The sequence below is a fragment of the Hylobates moloch genome, unplaced genomic scaffold (assembly GCF_009828535.3).
Source record: "Hylobates moloch isolate HMO894 unplaced genomic scaffold, HMol_V3 SCAFFOLD_1, whole genome shotgun sequence".
Classification (NCBI taxonomy): Eukaryota; Metazoa; Chordata; class Mammalia; order Primates; family Hylobatidae; genus Hylobates; species Hylobates moloch.
The window spans coordinates 130,333,604-130,352,051 of NW_026652276.1; the positions used below are offsets into that span (position 1 = coordinate 130,333,604).

The 18,448-nt window shown below is 38.0% G+C and overlaps 1 protein-coding gene across 2 annotated transcripts in view; it reads left to right on the forward strand.

Moving 5' to 3' along the window:
- Positions 1 to 18,448, forward strand: part of VPS41 (VPS41 subunit of HOPS complex) — a 211,270-nt gene that overhangs the window by 144,923 nt on the left and 47,899 nt on the right. For both annotated transcript variants that reach the window (XM_032758281.2, XM_032758280.2), the window contains 4 exons: positions 271 to 337; positions 13,445 to 13,542; positions 16,003 to 16,132; positions 17,610 to 17,725. In XM_032758281.2, coding sequence (XP_032614172.1) covers positions 271 to 337; positions 13,445 to 13,542; positions 16,003 to 16,132; positions 17,610 to 17,725 — 411 coding nt within the window. The remainder of the gene's footprint in view (positions 1 to 270; positions 338 to 13,444; positions 13,543 to 16,002; positions 16,133 to 17,609; positions 17,726 to 18,448) is intronic.

Below are 18,448 nucleotides of genomic sequence, written 5' to 3' on the forward strand. Positions count from 1 at the left end.
TACTTGGATTAGTACTTGACTTCAGGTTCAGTCTCACCAGGAAAGCTGAACTTATGTGAATAAGGCTTTATTGAGGAATAATGTTGGTGAATATAAATAGTGATTGCTATATGTCATTTACATTAATTTCTGTCATTTAAGTCATAGGGTAGATTGTACTCCATCTGCAGTGCTACAAGGTTAATTTAACAAAGATACCATATATTGAATAAAGTGTTATGAAGAATTTTCCATCAAATGAATAAAATAACCTGCGAACTTATTTTCCAGGTATGCTCAGTGAAGGAACGGCATGCCAGTGAAATGAGGGATTTGCCAAGTCGATATGTTGAAATAGGTATGGCTCCAACACTTGCCTTCTGTGGATGTAAAACTTCATTCAAAATTTTCATCTTCATTAATCTCACCCAGACTGCCATAGTCTTTTGCCTGGACCCCTGCAGCAGCCTCCTAACTGGTTTATCTTCTTCCGCTGTGAATTACTGTCATCTACTGTCCCCACTGCTGTCAAAATACAGATCAGATCTTGTCATCATCCTTCAGTTCCTCCACATCGTTCTCAGAGTGCAGATAGAACTCCTCAGTGGATCACGGGGATCTGTGTTGGCCCCTACCCACCTCTCCAGCTGTAGCTTATGCCAAGCTTCTCCTTGGTCTCTGTGCCGCAGCCACACTGACCTTTTACCTGTCCATGCCTCTCCTTCCCCTTGTCTAGCACATTCTTTGGTTTGAGTGTTGCTTTCCAGGGAAAGCACTGGGAAAGCCAGTGGACCTCCCTGACTGAGTCAGGTCTTCCCATTTTAGGCACTACAACACTGCAGGCCTCCTCCCCTTTCTAGCACTTGTCATGGGTGCCAGAGATCCTGTGATTATTCGATGCATTTCTGTCTTTTCTACCTGTCACCTCCTTGTGAGCACACACAGCCTCTGTTTTTGCTCACCATTTGTATCTTGAGGACCTGGCACAATACTTGCACATAGAAGGTGCTTAATATTGAGTTGAATGAATCAGTGACTCTGGGAAACAACTGTTCAGGAGAAGTATGCCCTGGATGATGTACCATGACTTTTATAATTTAGTTTGAAAAAATTATTCTGAGAAAAAAAATTGCCATATTATGAGTCAGCTGAAAAGTTCATTTGCCCATTTGCTTGGTGGATGGGTAATATCAATTTGATGGGTTATTCTGCCAAGGTGAACTTGAAATAAATTATTTGCACATAACTATATTTCTGTAAATAGACATAATTACCCACATGGCTAATGTGATTATAACATTTAAATCTGGACAATTTTGTACTTGAAGTCAGAAGTTGGTGGTAGAGTTTTAATCATTTTTTTTAACTTTAGGAGGTTAACTACATAGTTCAGATTGCTTAGTGTATGGACAGTAGGTATATGAAGAATGTAATAGTGCTGAGAAAAACTGAGGACCAAGATAAGAGACAAGATTTATGACTAGATTATATAGATAATTGTTTCAATATCTTTTTCTTCCTTCGTTGCCTACCAGAAAATAAAAAGAAAAACAAAAACCTCTCAACATCTCAATGCAATGTCCTGAGAGATTAGTATTTGGATATTTTTAATTGCCAGAGAGGTATAAAAATGTAGCAATTGTCATCTTCTTTCCTTAGTTGATACTTACTGATCGTATACTAGGTGGAGGGCATCGTGCTGCTTACATAAACTGCAGTAACTCACTTTATCCTCACAGGAACTCTTTAAGTGCAGGTAGTTTGCTTTTTATTCTGTAGATGAAGAAATTGAGGCTTAGGAGGTAAATGACTTGTCCAGGATCTTACTACTATAGCGTTAAAAATTGATAGAATCTAACTCTACAGAACCACCAGAAAGCTTCCAGGGAGGCAAGGAAGTTTGCTGAAGTGTGTGATCTTGATGAGGTTACTTAACCTTGACCATCCTTTTCTCACCTGTTAAATGGAGGTGATAATATCTATCTTTCAGGATGGGTGTGGGAATTAGACATGGCATAAGAAATGTGCCTAACATGGTACTTGGCGCACAGTAGATGCTCACTAAACCATGATGGTTATTATCACCATGCAGACTTTCATCCCAACTCTGTGACTGCTGATAGCTGGCTCAGTGGTGGCCCTGTTAGCCTAGAACCTTGGGATCACATTATTACAGTGTGGTTCATCTGTACTGTGATTTACGTGAAATAGACCATATGTGGGTACTAACAGTATCACATTACTGACATTTTACTACTATGGTTAATGGTTAAGTACCATTTTTTCCCCTCTTAAGAGTAAACCTTTAAGAATATAAGCCATTTCCACAGCAGGAGGCAAAACAGTTTGGATAAGAGTCCTTGAGTAGGATAGCAGAAAGGGAAATATTAGGAGGTCTGGATTACAATTTCCTTTAGCCCTGAATAGTGTGAGCCTCTGTTCTTTGGTAAATGAGGTGAAAATGGCATTAAGATTAAAGAAATACGTATGGCTGTACATTTCTTAGAAGCCAATTGTTTATAACTCTTTCTGTTACAACTCAGACTCTCAAAAATAGCATGAAAGTTATTCCTATCACTTAGGCTATTGATTTATTCTGTTAAATAAAAAACAATAATAATATAATGAAGATTAAGCTTCTTGGCCAATCACCAACGCATGAAGAGATTCTCTATACATAAGGCTTTTGGGACATCATGTTTTCTTTCAAATTGCATTGTTAAAAATAGATGATGGTTTGTGCCTGGCATCCATACTTTAACTTCACTTGCATCTCTTGTATTCTCACAGGACTCCTTGAGCCTCTTGTACTTTTCACCAAAGTCTTCCATGATCTCTGTGGTATGGTAGTTGGAGAGCTGACATCATGATGCTGGGAAATGAAACCAATGTTTGTGTGTCATTTTCTGGGAGTTTTCTGCCAGGGGTAGTTGACTTACATGCAAGAAATTAATGATTGACTTCTTGGTCTTAATTTCATATGGAATTTTGTTTAATTGAGATTAAACAACTATATGAGAATCTATATAGAATGACAAGTCAGGAAGAAAGGGAAGAGAAAAGAAGGGAAATCTTTTTTACTTTCAGTATTGTCTGTATCTTCATTGATCATATACTATGGTCTTAGAATTTAGCACATCATTCTTTTTCAGTCTCTTAATTGACTGAAAAAACAATGACCTGAAAATTGATGATCTGTTTTCACAGTGGAGGAGAGTTGTGAGATAATTCTTTCCTAGGTCTAAGTATCTCTCTTTATCCACCTGTTGCCATTTTGATTCGGCTATATGGGTTACAGTAGTGGGATCGTTGTGTGTGTGCTCAGGAGTGATGTGGTTTCATCTCTTAGTCTGAGTCTCCATAGAGATGATGACAGCTGGCATTCTTCAAGGTGTTTTTACTTGAGGGTCTAGGTATGTATGGTTTTGTGTTCTGTTATAGATGGTTCAGTATAAATCTCTGTAATATATTAATCTGTTCTGCATTGAATTTTTTTCTAACATTTTGTTATGAAATTTTCCTTAAAGAAAAGAACTTTGTAGTGAATAGAACCTCCAAGATTCTGCAGTTAAGATTTTACTATATTTGCTTTATTACGTATCTGTTCATCTATTCATTCCTCCTTTTGGGAGGGATGTAACAACTCTTTCCCCACGCAGCACTGTAGACTCAGGTTTTTGTTGTTAGGAGTGGATTTAGTGAAGTTTCTTCATAATAAGTAATGGTAAGAAATCTGAAGCACCTGAAGTAACAAATATCTGTTGTTCCTTATATAACAACCACCACCAAGCACAGTGCTGACTACATTGCAAACAGAATGTTATCTAATCTTCTCAGTATGCAAGTGAGTAGCGGCTCCTATCCCCATGGTGTAGGTGAAGAAGTTGATGTTCAGAAGGGTCAGGTAACCTGCTCAAGATTATTCATAAACCTGCTCAAGATTATTCATAAACAAGGCAGTTTTTGCACTTAGGTTTGCCTAGCTGTAAAGTTGTTGCTTGTAGTCATGGTGTCACACAGTGCTTCCCATGTTTCTTCTACCCAGCCCCTGGCCTTTGTTTACAGAGCCTTGTTCCAGGCATTCAGATACAAACCACTGCAGAAAAGCTCTAGAATCTGAAGACCCTTTTTCTGTATCAGTGATGATGGCTGCTCACCTTTTCTAGGAACTGCCAGATGAAATGGAAATGCAGTAGATTTTTTTTTTATTTTGGTTCAGAGAAATATCTCATTTGGAGAGTTAGAAATTATGTTTTCACTTGCTTTATCCTGAGATTGAGAGCTTTTCTTCATTGCTTCTCCTCCACATTTTTAGAGAATTTACAGAACCTGGTTGCCTTGGATGACCTTCGAAATTGTTTCTAAAAAAAGGGAACCAAACTTAGATTATGCTTCTTTCAGCCCTTTTAAAAAGAAGAAAAGCCCTTGTTTGCTATTTTTTAGTGTTTAACTTAAGTTTAGTTGATGCAACAAGGTAGTTTTATATTTATAAAATAAAGTGTAACATTTGGTTTGAAACTTGTGATTAGCAGGTCATTGGCAATGCATTTCCTTTTCTTTTGTCTAAGCAGTGTGCTATAATATGCTCACTAAATATTCCTCATCAGTGCTGTTTCAGGAGTGCTAAAATTTAGTAGACGAGATAATCATATCAGCTTAGTGTTATTTAATTGACAATAGTTTGCTGAATATTGATTATAAAATACGGAATTAAATTGCAAACTAAATTTGTTTTCAGTGTTTTTTTACCTGTGTGTACTGTTTGGCTCTTGTCTGATTTGAATGTTTTTGTTATTTTGTCCATTAGCCATTCTTTTCAATTTCACTTCATGTATCAGGACTTCTCCATAATTTGCTGATGTAAAGCATTGTGAAGTCAGTTTTACTTTAATGTGTCTGCCTCATAGCACAGCACTGAAGCTGTTGAAGTGCTGTGATTTCCAAATGTATTTTCAGTGATAAGTGGTCATGCTGACAAAATGTCCAAACTTATTGAAAAGTCTGTGGGCATTACATCCAGTGGTTTATAAAATACTAATATCTGGTGACTAAGGGGCCAGAATCTCTTGGGAATAAGACACTATCTATCATAAAGGGCCCTCAATGCATTTTCATAAATGAATATAAGACAATGAAAGGTAATTGTTCTTATTTGTAAATTGCTTGACACACTTTTTTGTGTGTTTCTTTAAGAATCATAGAAGCCAAGATCTATGGGATGTCACCTTATTTAACTTCAATAAAGAAATCTGGGTAACATTTAGCTAATGGACATTTGAGGACCAATAAGGGGATAAGAAATGGGGGGAAAAAGGTAGTGCAAGTTCTGTGTACTGTAGAGCTTTAGCCCTTGCAGTAGCACTGCAAATTCAAGAGAGGGGCTGGGGCACCCTGACTGTGTGCAGCAGAATCACCAGAGAGCCCTCGCTTCTATTCTTGCCAACTGCAGTGTGCTTTGAATCTAAGCATCTCTCTATTCTTATATTCTTCCCCTTCCCCTCCCCCTTCCTCCTTCCTCCTTTCCCTCCTCCTCCCCCTCCTTCTTTTGATATAGGGTCTTGCTCTTTGCCCAGGCTTTAGTGCAGTGGCATAATCACACCTTACTGCAACCTCAGCCTCCTGGGCCAAAGCTATCCTCCCACCTCAGCCTTCTAAGTAGCTGGGACTACAGGCGTGCACCACCACATCTGGCTAATTTTTTAATTTTTTGTAAAGATATGGCCTCCCTATGTTGCCCAGGCTGGTATCAAACTGGGCTCAAGAAATCCTCCCACCTTGGCCTCCCAAAGTGCTGGGATTACAGGCGTGAGCCACCATTCCCGGCCCTGACTTATATTTTCTAGTGTGACTTATAGTTGGGGAAAAATAGGACTTCAAATTCCTACTTCTCTTATCTTCCACTTAAGTGACTTTAGTCAAGTTACTTAACCCCTCTGAGCCTCCTTCCCTCTCTAAAATAACCATAGGGTTGTTGTGGTGAAAAGCGATATTGCATGTAAATATTTAGCATACTGCCTCACAGCATAGTAATGTTCGTTAAGTGGGAGGTATTATTAATATTAGTGTTATATTTAGTTACAGTGAGAGAGAAAAATAGTGGTTTCTTTTAAAATTGTGTTTTATAAAAATTTAAAGAAAATTTTGGGAAGATATAAATAAGGGCTTACTAAATGATTCCGAGGAGATTGATACATTTTATAATTGCATTTCTCAGTAAAATGTATCTATAAACAAATATGACAGAGGTACAAGTAATAAGAATATTGATTTAATGTTGTCTCATAGGTCTGAATAGACAGATAAGAAGTGAGATAACCTGGTTGGGAATTATTGGAGGATGGTTTTTTTCTTTCAACAAAATTTTGATTTTTATCCTTTGTAATCTAATATCCATTAGAGTTTTAAACAGTTATTTTTTTTAACGAAACAAAGAGGTTGTTTTCTCTCATGTTATCCACACCGTTTCTGGCTTAAGGAGCTTATGGTCATGATTATTGCTGCTGTTTCCACCCTCATCTGTACCTCCTCAGAAGCTAAATTTTCCTGCGCTGTACTATTTTTTGTTTTACACCTGTTCCTGTTTTTGCACATAGCATGTGGTATTTTAATTATCTTTTTTTTTTTGAGACAGAGTTTCGCTCTGTTGCCTAGGCACGATCTCGGCTCACTGCAACCTCTGCCTCCCAGATTCAAGCAATTCTCTGCCTCAGCCTCCCAAGGAGCTGGGATTACAGGCGCCCTCCACCATGCCTGGCTAATTTTTGTGTTTTTAATAGAGATGGGGTGTCACCATCTTGGCCAGGCTGGTCTTGAGCTCCTGACCTCGTGATCCACCTGCCTTGGCTTCCCAAAGTGCTGGGATTACAAGCATGAGCCACCGCACCTGGCCTAATTATTTATTTAACTATGCAGACTCACAGTCTCCTTTAAGTCAGGGTCAGGTCTTAGTCATCTTGATGCATCTAGAAGAGTGTCTTGTGTAATTGGTACTTAGTTACTCTTTTTTTTTTTTTTTTTTTTTTTTTTTGAGGCAGAGTCTCGCTCTGTCACCCAGGCTGGTGTGCAGTGGCAGGATCTCGGCTTACTACAGCTTCTGCCTCCTGGGTGCTCGCAGGTTCAAGCGATTCTCCTGCCTCAGCCTCCCAAGTAGCTGGGGCTTCAGGGGCATGTCACCACTGCTAGCTAATTTTTGTATTTTTAGTAGAGACGGGGTTTTACCATGGTGGCCAGGCTGGTCTCGAACTCCTGACCTCAAGTGATCCATCTGCCTCGGCCCCCCAAATTGCTGCGATTACAGGCATGAGCCACCACACCCAGCCTCAGTCACTCTTCATTGAATTAAGTTGTAACCCTCAGAGATTATGAGACCCAAGGTATGAGAAAGTTCTTTCTTGTTAATTTTTATACCAATCACATGGCATTCATTCTGAAACTGATGGTATGTATGCTGTCGAGGGCCAGACACTGTTGATCTATTTGTGACTCTCACCCTGACCCCATTGCCCTGGGTAATGTAAGGCTGATCTACAAAACATGTATAACACCAATATGTGAACATTTTGTGGTTAGAAGATTCTGGGAATGTGGTGGCAGTGGCAGCATAATTTTTCAACCTACCTAGTCCTCCCATAAAAGCGGAACAACTAGGTCACAAAACCAAAAATGCACAGACAACATTTACAACAAAGCTTAGTGACAGAGGTAGTCCTAAGAGCCCCAAGACACAAATTAATGGGAAAATAAAACACTGGTAGCCGCAGGGTGGTATCAGCATCTGTGTGAGAGAAAGCAGAGGGGAGCAAGTGGCCATCTAGCAGACTTGAGGCCAGGGGAACTCCAGGATAGCCGGTTGGCATTCACTGGAAAGGCCAACAGGCTGCTCTGAGAACAGTGGGCCCAGGACCTGCAGTTAGGTCTGAGAGGCTGGGCAGCCCAGCTACCCCTGGGAACTCACACTGTGGAGCAGCCAGGCCTCCTCTCTCCACTGAAGAGACACTGCTAGGAGCAGAAGAAAGCTGAACGAGACAGGGACAATAGAAACCAAAGAAACAGGTCCAGATAACACGAGGGAGGAGCTGAGCCAGGAAATCTCAGAAAGCAAGCTGCCATATTTTTCATACTAAGTGGAAACAGAAGAAGAGGGAGCTCTAAGACTTCAGTAATGGTCATTTCACCTAAAAAGCGAGCAAGGTCAAATCCATAATAAGTTTTAAGAAAAAGTGAGTAAGAAGGAGACGTACCAGAAAGACACACCTAGCCAATAGATTACAACTGTAATTTCCTGTTTCAGAAGGAGCTACAAGACATCTTTAAAAAGTGATGTAGGAAATCGGAATTTGAAAATCTCAAATTAGGTGACAGGCTTCAGGAAGAATTTATAAATAAAAGCTCATTTCAGAATTGAAGACTGAACCTGAAGGAAGACAAGAACAAATAGACACAAAGATAACGTTGGTAAGAGGAATAGAAGGGGAGCAGGAGGAAAACTGTAAAAATCACAAAGCAATAAGAACAAAAAGATTTAAGGTTAAGTGATAAATACTGAAGACAGGCAAAGATGATTCAGTCTACCAATAAAGAGTCCCTGAGGAAAAAATAAAACTAGAGAATGGGACAAATACTATAGAATTTCAAGAAAAATTTCATGAAAATGCAAAGAAACAGAAGTTGAAATTATAAATTAAAATAGCATACTGTGTATCTGAAAATAGTGACCCATAATGAGCAACACCAAGATATGTTCTAATAAAATTACTGGACTTTAAAGACAGAGAAAAATTTGGGCATCTAGACCTGCACTGTCACACGTGGTAACCATTAGCCACTATAGCTGTTAAGTCTTTGCGGTATGGCTAGTGTGGATTGATTTGTGCTACATACAGAATTCCAAAGAGAGTCTAGAAATAAAAGGTAAAATATCTCATTAATCACTTTTTATATTATTACATGTTGAAATAATATTTTAGGTATGTTATGTATTATTACAATTTCACCTCTTTTTTTGAACTCTTTATCGTGGTGTAGTCCATTCTTGCCTTCCTATAAAGAAATTCCTGAGACTGGATAATTCATAAAGAAAAGAGGTTTAATTCTCATGGTCCTGCAGGCTATACAGTAAGCATGATACTGGCATCTGCTTGGCTTCTGGGGAGGCCTCAGGAAACTTAAATCATGGTGGAAGATGAAGTGGGAGAAGGCACCTCACATGGCCAGGGCAGGAGCAAGAGGCAGGGGTAGACGCCACACACTTTTAAACCACCAGATCTTGTGAGAACTCACCGTTGTGAGGGCAGTACCAAGAGGATTGTGCTAAAACATTCATGAGAAATAACCATCCATGAGAAATCCATTCCCATGATCTAATCACCTCCCACCAGGCCCCTCCTCCAACACTGGGGATTACAGTTCAACATGAGATTTGGGCAGGGCCACACATCCAAGCTACGGCACGTGGCTACTGGGAAATTTTAAATTACGTATGTCATTTGTGTTTAGGCCCACATTATATTTCCACGAGGCAGCTGATCAAGAACTCTAGCCTCCCTTTTGGACGAGGACTGTGTATAGAATCGTATTCATCTCATCCTCATTCTGGATCCAGAAGACCTTGCTGAATAGAATTTTCCTGTGAATATAGTCCTTTTGAAACTCTCTTACTCTGCTAGAATCTCTGTCTTTTTTCTTGAGTTATTTCTAGCATGTGTAGGAATGCTTTATCTTCCTGAATAAAGCAGAATGCAGAAGTCCTTCCATCTCCATCAGGAGGAGGAAGGCTGTGCCTCAGCTGTAATGCCCACCATAGTATAAGGCCATCATCTAGGTGAACATAGCACACTTCCTGCAGGGCCCGCAAGCTGAGCCTCAGCTGGCTTTTCTAGATGACCTTGATCTGAAGTAAAGCCACTGTCTTTTTGTGGCTACCTTTAGGAACTCTGCCTGCATTTTTCACTTCAAAAAAAAAACAAAAAACAAACAAAAAAACACCCTCTCCAGCTTTTGCTTCCTGTTTTCATATATTTCCTCTCCAGCAGAATTTATGTTTATTTTGTTTGTGATTTATCTTTTCCAGATAATCAGGTTAAAAATGAGCTTCTGTAGTATTAGACCTGACAGCCACCTCTATTCAAACTGAGTCTCCTTTAGGAGAACAAAATACTTTTATTTAAATTAATAGAGTCATTTTTATGTGGAGTAGAATAGAATTTTAGTGAAAGTAAATAAACTGGAACTTCCATTCGTCCACTGAAAATTTGAAATATAAAGTCTGTAATTACTTGAATATATTTTACAAAGTCCATAAGCTTTTATATATTTTATATGCATTTTTTACAAGAATATATATTGTCATTCAGCATTCTTTCTCTAAATCTATATGAAGAATATTCCTTATACCTTCATGTTCATTTTGACACCACTGTCTGCAGCCAGCCCTTCTGGGACTCAGCATTAATATAAAAGATAAACAGAATCTTGTTAAATCTAAAAGCAATTATGTTTCGCTGCATTAGTAAAGACTAATGGAAAAACAAGACACCACCATTTATTCTAAAATGTCTTACTTTGTGGCAGAGTAGCTGCAGACATTTCCCTAAATCAGCAACTCACATTAGGAGTGAGTTCTTTTTTGCATGATATCATTACTAGTGGGTGTTAATGGAGACGAATTGCTGAGTGGGAGAGTACTCGAAACCAGATAAATGGCCATTGTTTTGGAATTCTTAATTTGAGAATCATGCTGAGTATTACTATAATTGCAATTTTGTTTTCTATAAGAGATTTTTGTTGGTATTAGGGAATTACTTTAACAAAAAGAAAGATATAATTTAGTTTCAATTTTATCCAAATGTTGATTACTTGCTTACCTGTGCGTCTGGAAGTCTTGACAGTATTATTTTCGTGTACCACATCTTTTCTTTATAAATAACATTTTTGTCAGCTTGTAACTTAGCCACTGCATATAGTCCGTGTCCAAATTATTAATTCTCAATTAGCAAAATTTGGCAAGGTTTAGTACTTAACAAGTAAGCATTTATTACAACATCTGCAATTGAGAAGTGAAATAGATATGTGCATCTGCGGTTTTTCTTTGTTTTGTTTTAGAACACATTGGAGTTTCTATCATGTCCTTAATTAGAGAACAGGAAATTTTGTGTCTTACTCATACAAGCTATTGTGGACTGGGGAGTTGGGATGTAGAGGAGGAAAGATTTGGGTAGGATTATTTCGTAGTTTCTCTGTTCTGTATCTTGGAGCTCATTCTCAAAAACCAAGGCGTTTGATGTATATTTGGTTACCTTTAGGAGAAATACTGACAGTGTCTGTCAGTGAGAGTAGGCAGCCTGTTTGGCATCCCAAGTGGGAAGAATACCTCATTCTCCCACCACTTCTTTTGCGATTAGGAGATGTTTTCCCTTAGATGTCTATGGCAGACAAGCACAGCAAAGCCTGTGATTCCTGTGAGAATCTCTGATTCTCTGCTCTTCACCCAAGTTGCTGGTAAGGGAACTGTATGTGTAGCATTTCAAAAATGGAATGTGATTTAGTAAAACAGAACGCAAGTCCATTTCTACCAATCAAAGGTTAGTAACCTCAAGAGTAATGACAACCAAAACCTCTTGTTAATATGTCTTCTAAAATGTGAAACTGCCAACTCTTTCATCACTGGGTCCTTTGTGGCCCCATACTGTTTAATATCATCTGTACATTCCAGCTCTCTCCTGCTCCCTGCTTCACCGCCCACACGCATACACAGCACTGTAAGCTTCTCTAGAACCTTCCCCAGCCTGGTTATGCTAGAAACACTGTCTCTGCACATGTGGTGGAGGTTGAGGTGGTTATAGGTCAGCAGAATTTTCTGACCTATAAAATAAGGTTGGCAGAGATTACCCTTTAGACCTAACATATTTACTTTCCGGAAACTCTACTCATTGCCTGCCTTTGTTCCTATTTTGTGAACATTTATCACATTACCACTTTACTAAAACTATTCTTAAGTATCTGGATAAACACATTTGGTTCAAACCCACAGAGATTAAGAAGAAAATGTGTTCATGGCAGAACTGGGACCTAGCACTTGCCCTTGGACTTCTATGGTATGGTACTTTAATTGAGGACAAAGCAGGCAAAATATTATCTTTTTATAAGTTTATGTTGCTAACTATTATATCTTTTTGGTCATCCACAATTTTATTTTGGTGCGAAAATTAAATTGTGATAACAGCTGTGTAAGGAGGATCATTAAATGTCAGCAAAGATAAGGAACACTAAGTGATCTGCAAGGGAAAGAAAGAGGAGGACAAAGGAAAATTCGGTATTTCATCTGTATTATGGATTTTATTTCTACCATCATTCCTTTCTCTTATAGATGGGAAATGTTAAAATGACTTATTCAAGTTCAATTTAGTGGAAGTTATAACCCAAATTTCCTTATTCAGCATTCAATATTGGTTCCAGTATGATACATTGAGGCCCCCTAATTGGGAAAAGAGTGTGGAAATTAACTAAATCTGCAGCTAATACCACAGAACCGTGGAGATGATCTGAATGAAGAAACTGTTAGAAAATGTGGTGGGTCAGAATGAGAGTTTACTCCCAAATGAATCTGTGAAGTGTAGAGTATGATTTCTGGAAGGATCTCTGTAATACCACTACTGTATCAGTTAGCTTCTGCTCTGAAACAAACCACTCCCAAGCTCAGTCTCTTAAAACAATGATCTTTTATATTTTGTAGCAGCTAATAATTAGAATCATATAATAATAATATGTGTACATCTGAGCTTTCTGTCAGATCTTTGGGGTCCAATGCAATTAAAGTCACGTACTTCTTAAGTGATGCAATATGTCTTCTCGATTTTAAATGGACTATTTTTTAAAGAAAAGAGAAATTTATTATTTTTCTCTAGCCTTTATTTCACTTAAGAAATAGTGATGTTTCATCGTAAAGTAATCTGTATTTATGCATCTTTTTTTAACTTCAAGTTCTTTAAATAATATCCCTCTTCTCCAAAATAGTATTTCATAATTACAGATAACATTCTTTGTGACCTTTGTACTACTATAATGCCTCAATTGAGAAAAACGAACTCAGGAATTTAAAAAAATTATTACTGTAACTAATAATGGTTTACATTTCTTTTTATGGGTTTCAAAGTGTCTTCCTGTAGTCTATGTCATTTTAAACTACCTGAGCACAGTGTCACCCTTGCCCATTCATGCTGCTATTATTGTTGGATTCATTTTTGTTTGTGGTGGGAATTTGCAAGTCTGCTTTCCCGCATATTGTTTTCCAGGATTGATCATTGTGAAGCACTTGCAGTGCTGAGTTATGAAAGTATGTTCAACGGTGTCCCCTTTATGTTAGCTTTTAAAAAGGGGTCCACTGGCATTCACAGTCAGTGTGTCCCTCCAGATGTGTGCTGCTGTTTGCCCCTGTTAATGATGACTCCTGTATCCCTTTTGTTTGCAGTGTCTCAGTTTGAAACTGAATTCTACATCAGTGGACTTGCACCTCTCTGTGATCAGCTTGTTGTACTTTCCTATGTAAAGGAGATTTCAGAAAAAACGGTAATTATTTTCTCCCCAAATACAGTGGCATGTGGGGGTTCACTTTTTAGCATTACACCCAGATCAGATTGTTCATCAGTAGGATATGCTATAATCTGAGCAGAATTTTCTGACCTATAAAATAAGGTTGGCAGAGATTACCCTTTAGACCTGACATATTTCCTTTCCGGAAACTCTACTCATTGCCTGCCTTTGTTCCTATTGCTGACCCAAAAAAAGAGTCATTTTTTTTCCTTTTTTTTTCAACCTCTCTTGGTATATTAGTCAAAAGGAATGAAGGATTCCTCTTGCTGAAAGGGGAAGAAACTAAGCTGACACTGTGCATTAGCAGAAATGACAGCAATGAAGTTGATCGGCAGGAGCAACAGGGGGCACTGTGGTCAGAGGGAATTACAGAAAGGGCATTTCATTATTTTCTTTGGTCCAGACATATTTGTTTACTTCCCAGTGGGCTGGTGATTCTGAGTGGCTTGATTATGGCTTTGAAATGGATTGTTGTGAAATCTCAGTTATCAGTGCAAATAATGGTACGTCAAAATCTGTGGCTAATAAAAAGCAGCAGATGATCTAAATTTTGTTGTGCATGTCTTTGGAAGAAGCTTAGATATTGCCCAGTGGAGGGGTATCCACACCCAGTCTCTCTTTGAAGCTGAGGACGGCCCCATTCCCAGCTTGTCTTTATTATGAGAGTCCAGGGGTCCTGCCAGCACAAGAATAGGGGTGGCTTCGAGGCATAAACAAGGAGAGCATACTGTAAAGGATTTTCTTTTGGATGCTGTATATAAAAGAAATTGTAATTGATTCTCTAGTCCTTTACAGTAAGTAGGCAAGTGGGCTATCCTTGTTTGTATCCTTTTTTTTTTTTTTAATGGCAAGAAATAAAATGGGGGAAAAAACCCTGGGAGCCCTGGTTTTGAAGTGGTAGCTGCTCTTGAGCGTTTCTCTGAGCAAGCACTTGCATTAGGAAGCCATCACTATAGTAACCTGAGGCTCTGGGTGCCCATGTTGCTAGGCAATGAAATGCTATAGGCTTAAGTGAACACTCAGACCTACTAAAATCAATAGGGTTGGCTTCTAGCCCTATTGCAGGACATCAGTTTGCTATTATTTTATTTATTTTTTGAAAATAAAGAAAAGCAGTGGCTCCTGGGGGAGTAAATACAATGCTTTTTGAGGAGGAATGCAGGAAGGTTTGAGAATGTGATTGGAAGAAATAAAGAAAGAAGCAGTAAAACGAAAAAGGAGAAGCCTAATAAACAACTGAGCAAAGAAAGAAAGGAAACCTTTGTTAATAAAAGAGTATTTGAAGGGAATAAATGCCAAAGGCAGGCCAGCCTCATAGAGCACATAGAAAATGGACTTTTTCCAGAAGAAGAAGCGAGGGTTTTGGAGATGACTGGAAAATGTGTGTGCCAGTGTATGTAGATACTCATTTTATAGAACATTAAAGTACACCTTAAATCCTTAAACACAGAAGAAACTCATAAAATTAAGGCAAAAGGAACAAAGAGGTAAGCTCCCTTCCCCCTTTATTTTTTCATACTGAAAAGGTGGTTTAGCGACATTGAATAAAATTTGTTTTATATCATTCAGTATTATCCCCCAAATATTATCCCCCAGATATCCACGTGATACCTTTCACATACATGCATGTTTTCACATAGTTGCAGGGATAGTCACATGCTACTCTGCATTGCCCTGTTTCCATGAGCATTATTCCATTCTCCCTGCGTATGTCTGTGTACTCTCCACCATCATTGTGTTTAGTGGTTGTGTACTCTTCCATCTGCTTGGTACACTTTAATTTATTAAGGTGTTCTCCTAGTATTTTACTTTTCTTTCATTCATTGATAAAGCACATATGTGTTAGAAATTATGCTGGGCGCTGGGGATCCAAGATCAACAAAACCAGATTTCTGCTCTTAGGGAGTTCATAGGCAAGGGCTGTTTGGCCAGGGAACAAAAGTATAAAATGAGATTCACATTGCTGATGCTTTTCTTACACATATAAAAGAGCCTTTTCTATGGTCTAGTGAAGCGATTTTCTTTTTATTTTGTTCAAAATATTTTTTATTTTGCTATTCTGATTTTGATATTTTTATTGTTACAGTGGTCAATTTTTAAATATATTTCAGTTTTCTCCATTTTTTTTTTTCAGTTTTTTCGGAGTTTAGCAATTTATAATTTCTCCACAGATCTGATAGATTTTTCTTCACTAGTTGATCTTTTATAGTTGCTATTTTATTTTTGGAATGTTTTCTGATTGTAAGTTTCCTGAGGCCTTTCCCACCATGTGGAACCGTGAGTCAATTAAACCTCTTTCCTTTATAAATTACCCAGTCTTGGGTATTTCTTCATAGGAATGTGAGAAGAAACTAATATGTATGGCTAACTAGAATTAATTTGTATAATATATAGAAATGTAATTTAAATTAATGTTTCTCTCTTTTCCCCCACTAGGAAAGAGAATACTGTGCCAGGCCTAGACTGGACATCATCCAGCCACTTTCTGAGACTTGTGAAGAGATCTCTTCTGATGCTTTGACAGTCAGAGGCTTTCAGGAGAATGAATGTAGAGATTATCATTTAGGTAAGAGATATCAAAGATCTGGCTGATATGCTTTTTTTATGTTTTTTTTTCCCCCTTCCTACTTGCACTAAATGGAATTTAAATTAAGGTGCTGAAAGAATCTTAAGAGAATACCTGGGTAGACCGTGTATGCTGAAAACAAGGACATTTGGATGCAGAGATGTTGCAGAACTTGCATAAGCTCCCATAGCAAAAGGGAAGGCTAGAGTTCAGACCAGGACCCGGGGGAGGATTGGGCTCCTTGTTTTTTGTTCTTGTATTTTTTTCTATTGTCCTAACTATTTAATGTGACACATAATTTAATGTCAAGCCGCATGGCTCCATGGTTGTCATATCACTCCCATTTTATGTGTCAGGAAAGTTCGCTCTGGAGTGGCAGAGAAGTTGTCTTTCTTGTTTGTAACTGAGTGCTCAGAGCCTGAAAGACTTCTGGCACATTCGACGTGTTCAGCGAATATTTGTTGAGTGCACAGAGGAATACACTTAGTCACTGCTCATAAATACAGGGAGAACCATTAATATTTAGTCATACCAGAGACGTCTGTGTTTGGCTGTTATCATACCCTTGTAAAATATATTAATGAAAATAGAACAGTTAAGCTTTGTAGGAATGCTGTACTACTTTAAACACAATTGACGTTTGTTGAGAATATTTTCAGTTCTCATTGTGGCCAAAGGAAATGAAGAAATATTCTATATATGTTTAAACTTTCTTATATGAAGACCCTAATCTGTTGAAAAACGTAAGAGTATATTCTAGACTTGGCAAAAAGCAACTGTGATTCACAACTGAAAGTGTCCAATCTAGGTATTTGGCTCAGAGCAAACTCTGCTGCACACTTAGAAACCCTTCAGAACAAGTTTTATAATTGAATTCTGCAGGAAACCCTCAGATTGGCATTGTGCACAACATGCTGAAATGATAGATTATGTCCCTAGGGCTTGGGCATCTGTCATTTATGCCTTAGGTGGCCTTGACCTTGATGAGGAGGAAACATTTATCGCCGACTGTGGGGTGTAATTGTTCTGTAAAAGTAGAACAATGCTGTAAATGACCATAAATAAAATTTATATACAGTAGATGAATTCTAATATGCAATAGACATGGAGAATTTTTAACACTTTTTCAGCTGAAGTCAGAGTGTTAATGTATTAAACGTAGAATTTTAAACTCACCTTACTTTTTTTTCAAGTTTTTTAGTATGTCATTCCCTCCCTTCCCGTCCCTCTCCTTTACTCCCTTGCTTTTTTATCAAGTATTTTTACACTTAAATATTTTTAAAAGCACTGAAATACGCTTCTGTCATTCTTTACCCTGTCTCCCACACTTACCTTCCAACAGAGCCAAACACACAACAAAGATAGACACATTTTCTGTTCCTTCTTGGGTTGGGTAACCTAACCAGGTCCTCTGAAACCGTTGCCAAGTTTTCTGCTGTTGAGTCACCAAGTCGTTCCTCTCTTTTCTCACCTACAGAATACTCTGAAGGGGAATCACTTTTTTACATCGTGAGTCCGAGAGATGTTGTAGTGGCTAAGGAACGAGACCAAGATGATCACATTGACTGGCTCCTTGAAAAGAAGAAATATGAAGTACCCTTGATTTTACTTCATTGAAAGTATTGACTAATCTACAGCATAGAGAGGATAAAATATTTTTGTAATAAATCTTTTACATAGTCAAAGTAGAGTACCCCAAGCCAAAAATATGTAGGAAGTTAATAACTTTCCAGTACCCCCTTCAGAAATTAGGGAACCAAAAGATTGCAATGGATTGACTGGCTTTACTGTTAAGTGGGGGAGGAGTTGGGAGTAGAGGGAGGAGGTGAGTTAGATCTAGACTGTTGGAAGTTTTATTTTTCGATTTTGTTCAAAGAAATTAAAATAGAGCCAGTATTTCGGAGGTGTCTATTTGGATTTAATGAAATCATTTATTTTATGCTTATCACATTGGTACTCACTTAGGATGGTTTGAACTACCAGTTTGGATAGAATGATGTTGTCCACTTCATCGAGGTTTGGCTTAGATTAATTTGAATAGATAATTCCCAGTATCGCTTAAAAAAAAAAAATAAAAAAACCATTTTTCAACTTTAATAGCTACAAAGTTACGTTCTGTAGATGGGCTTATATACTAATTTAAAACAGCGTCAACAACAAACAAATATTTGTTATATTAAGTTTGTAACCATCTGAAAGGATTTGGAAAAAAAATTATTTTTCATTTATAAACTATTTAAAGTACAGGTATCGATACCTAGTTCATAACCTAGTAATTACCATGTTACTTTAAATCCAGTAGTTTCTCAAAGAAAT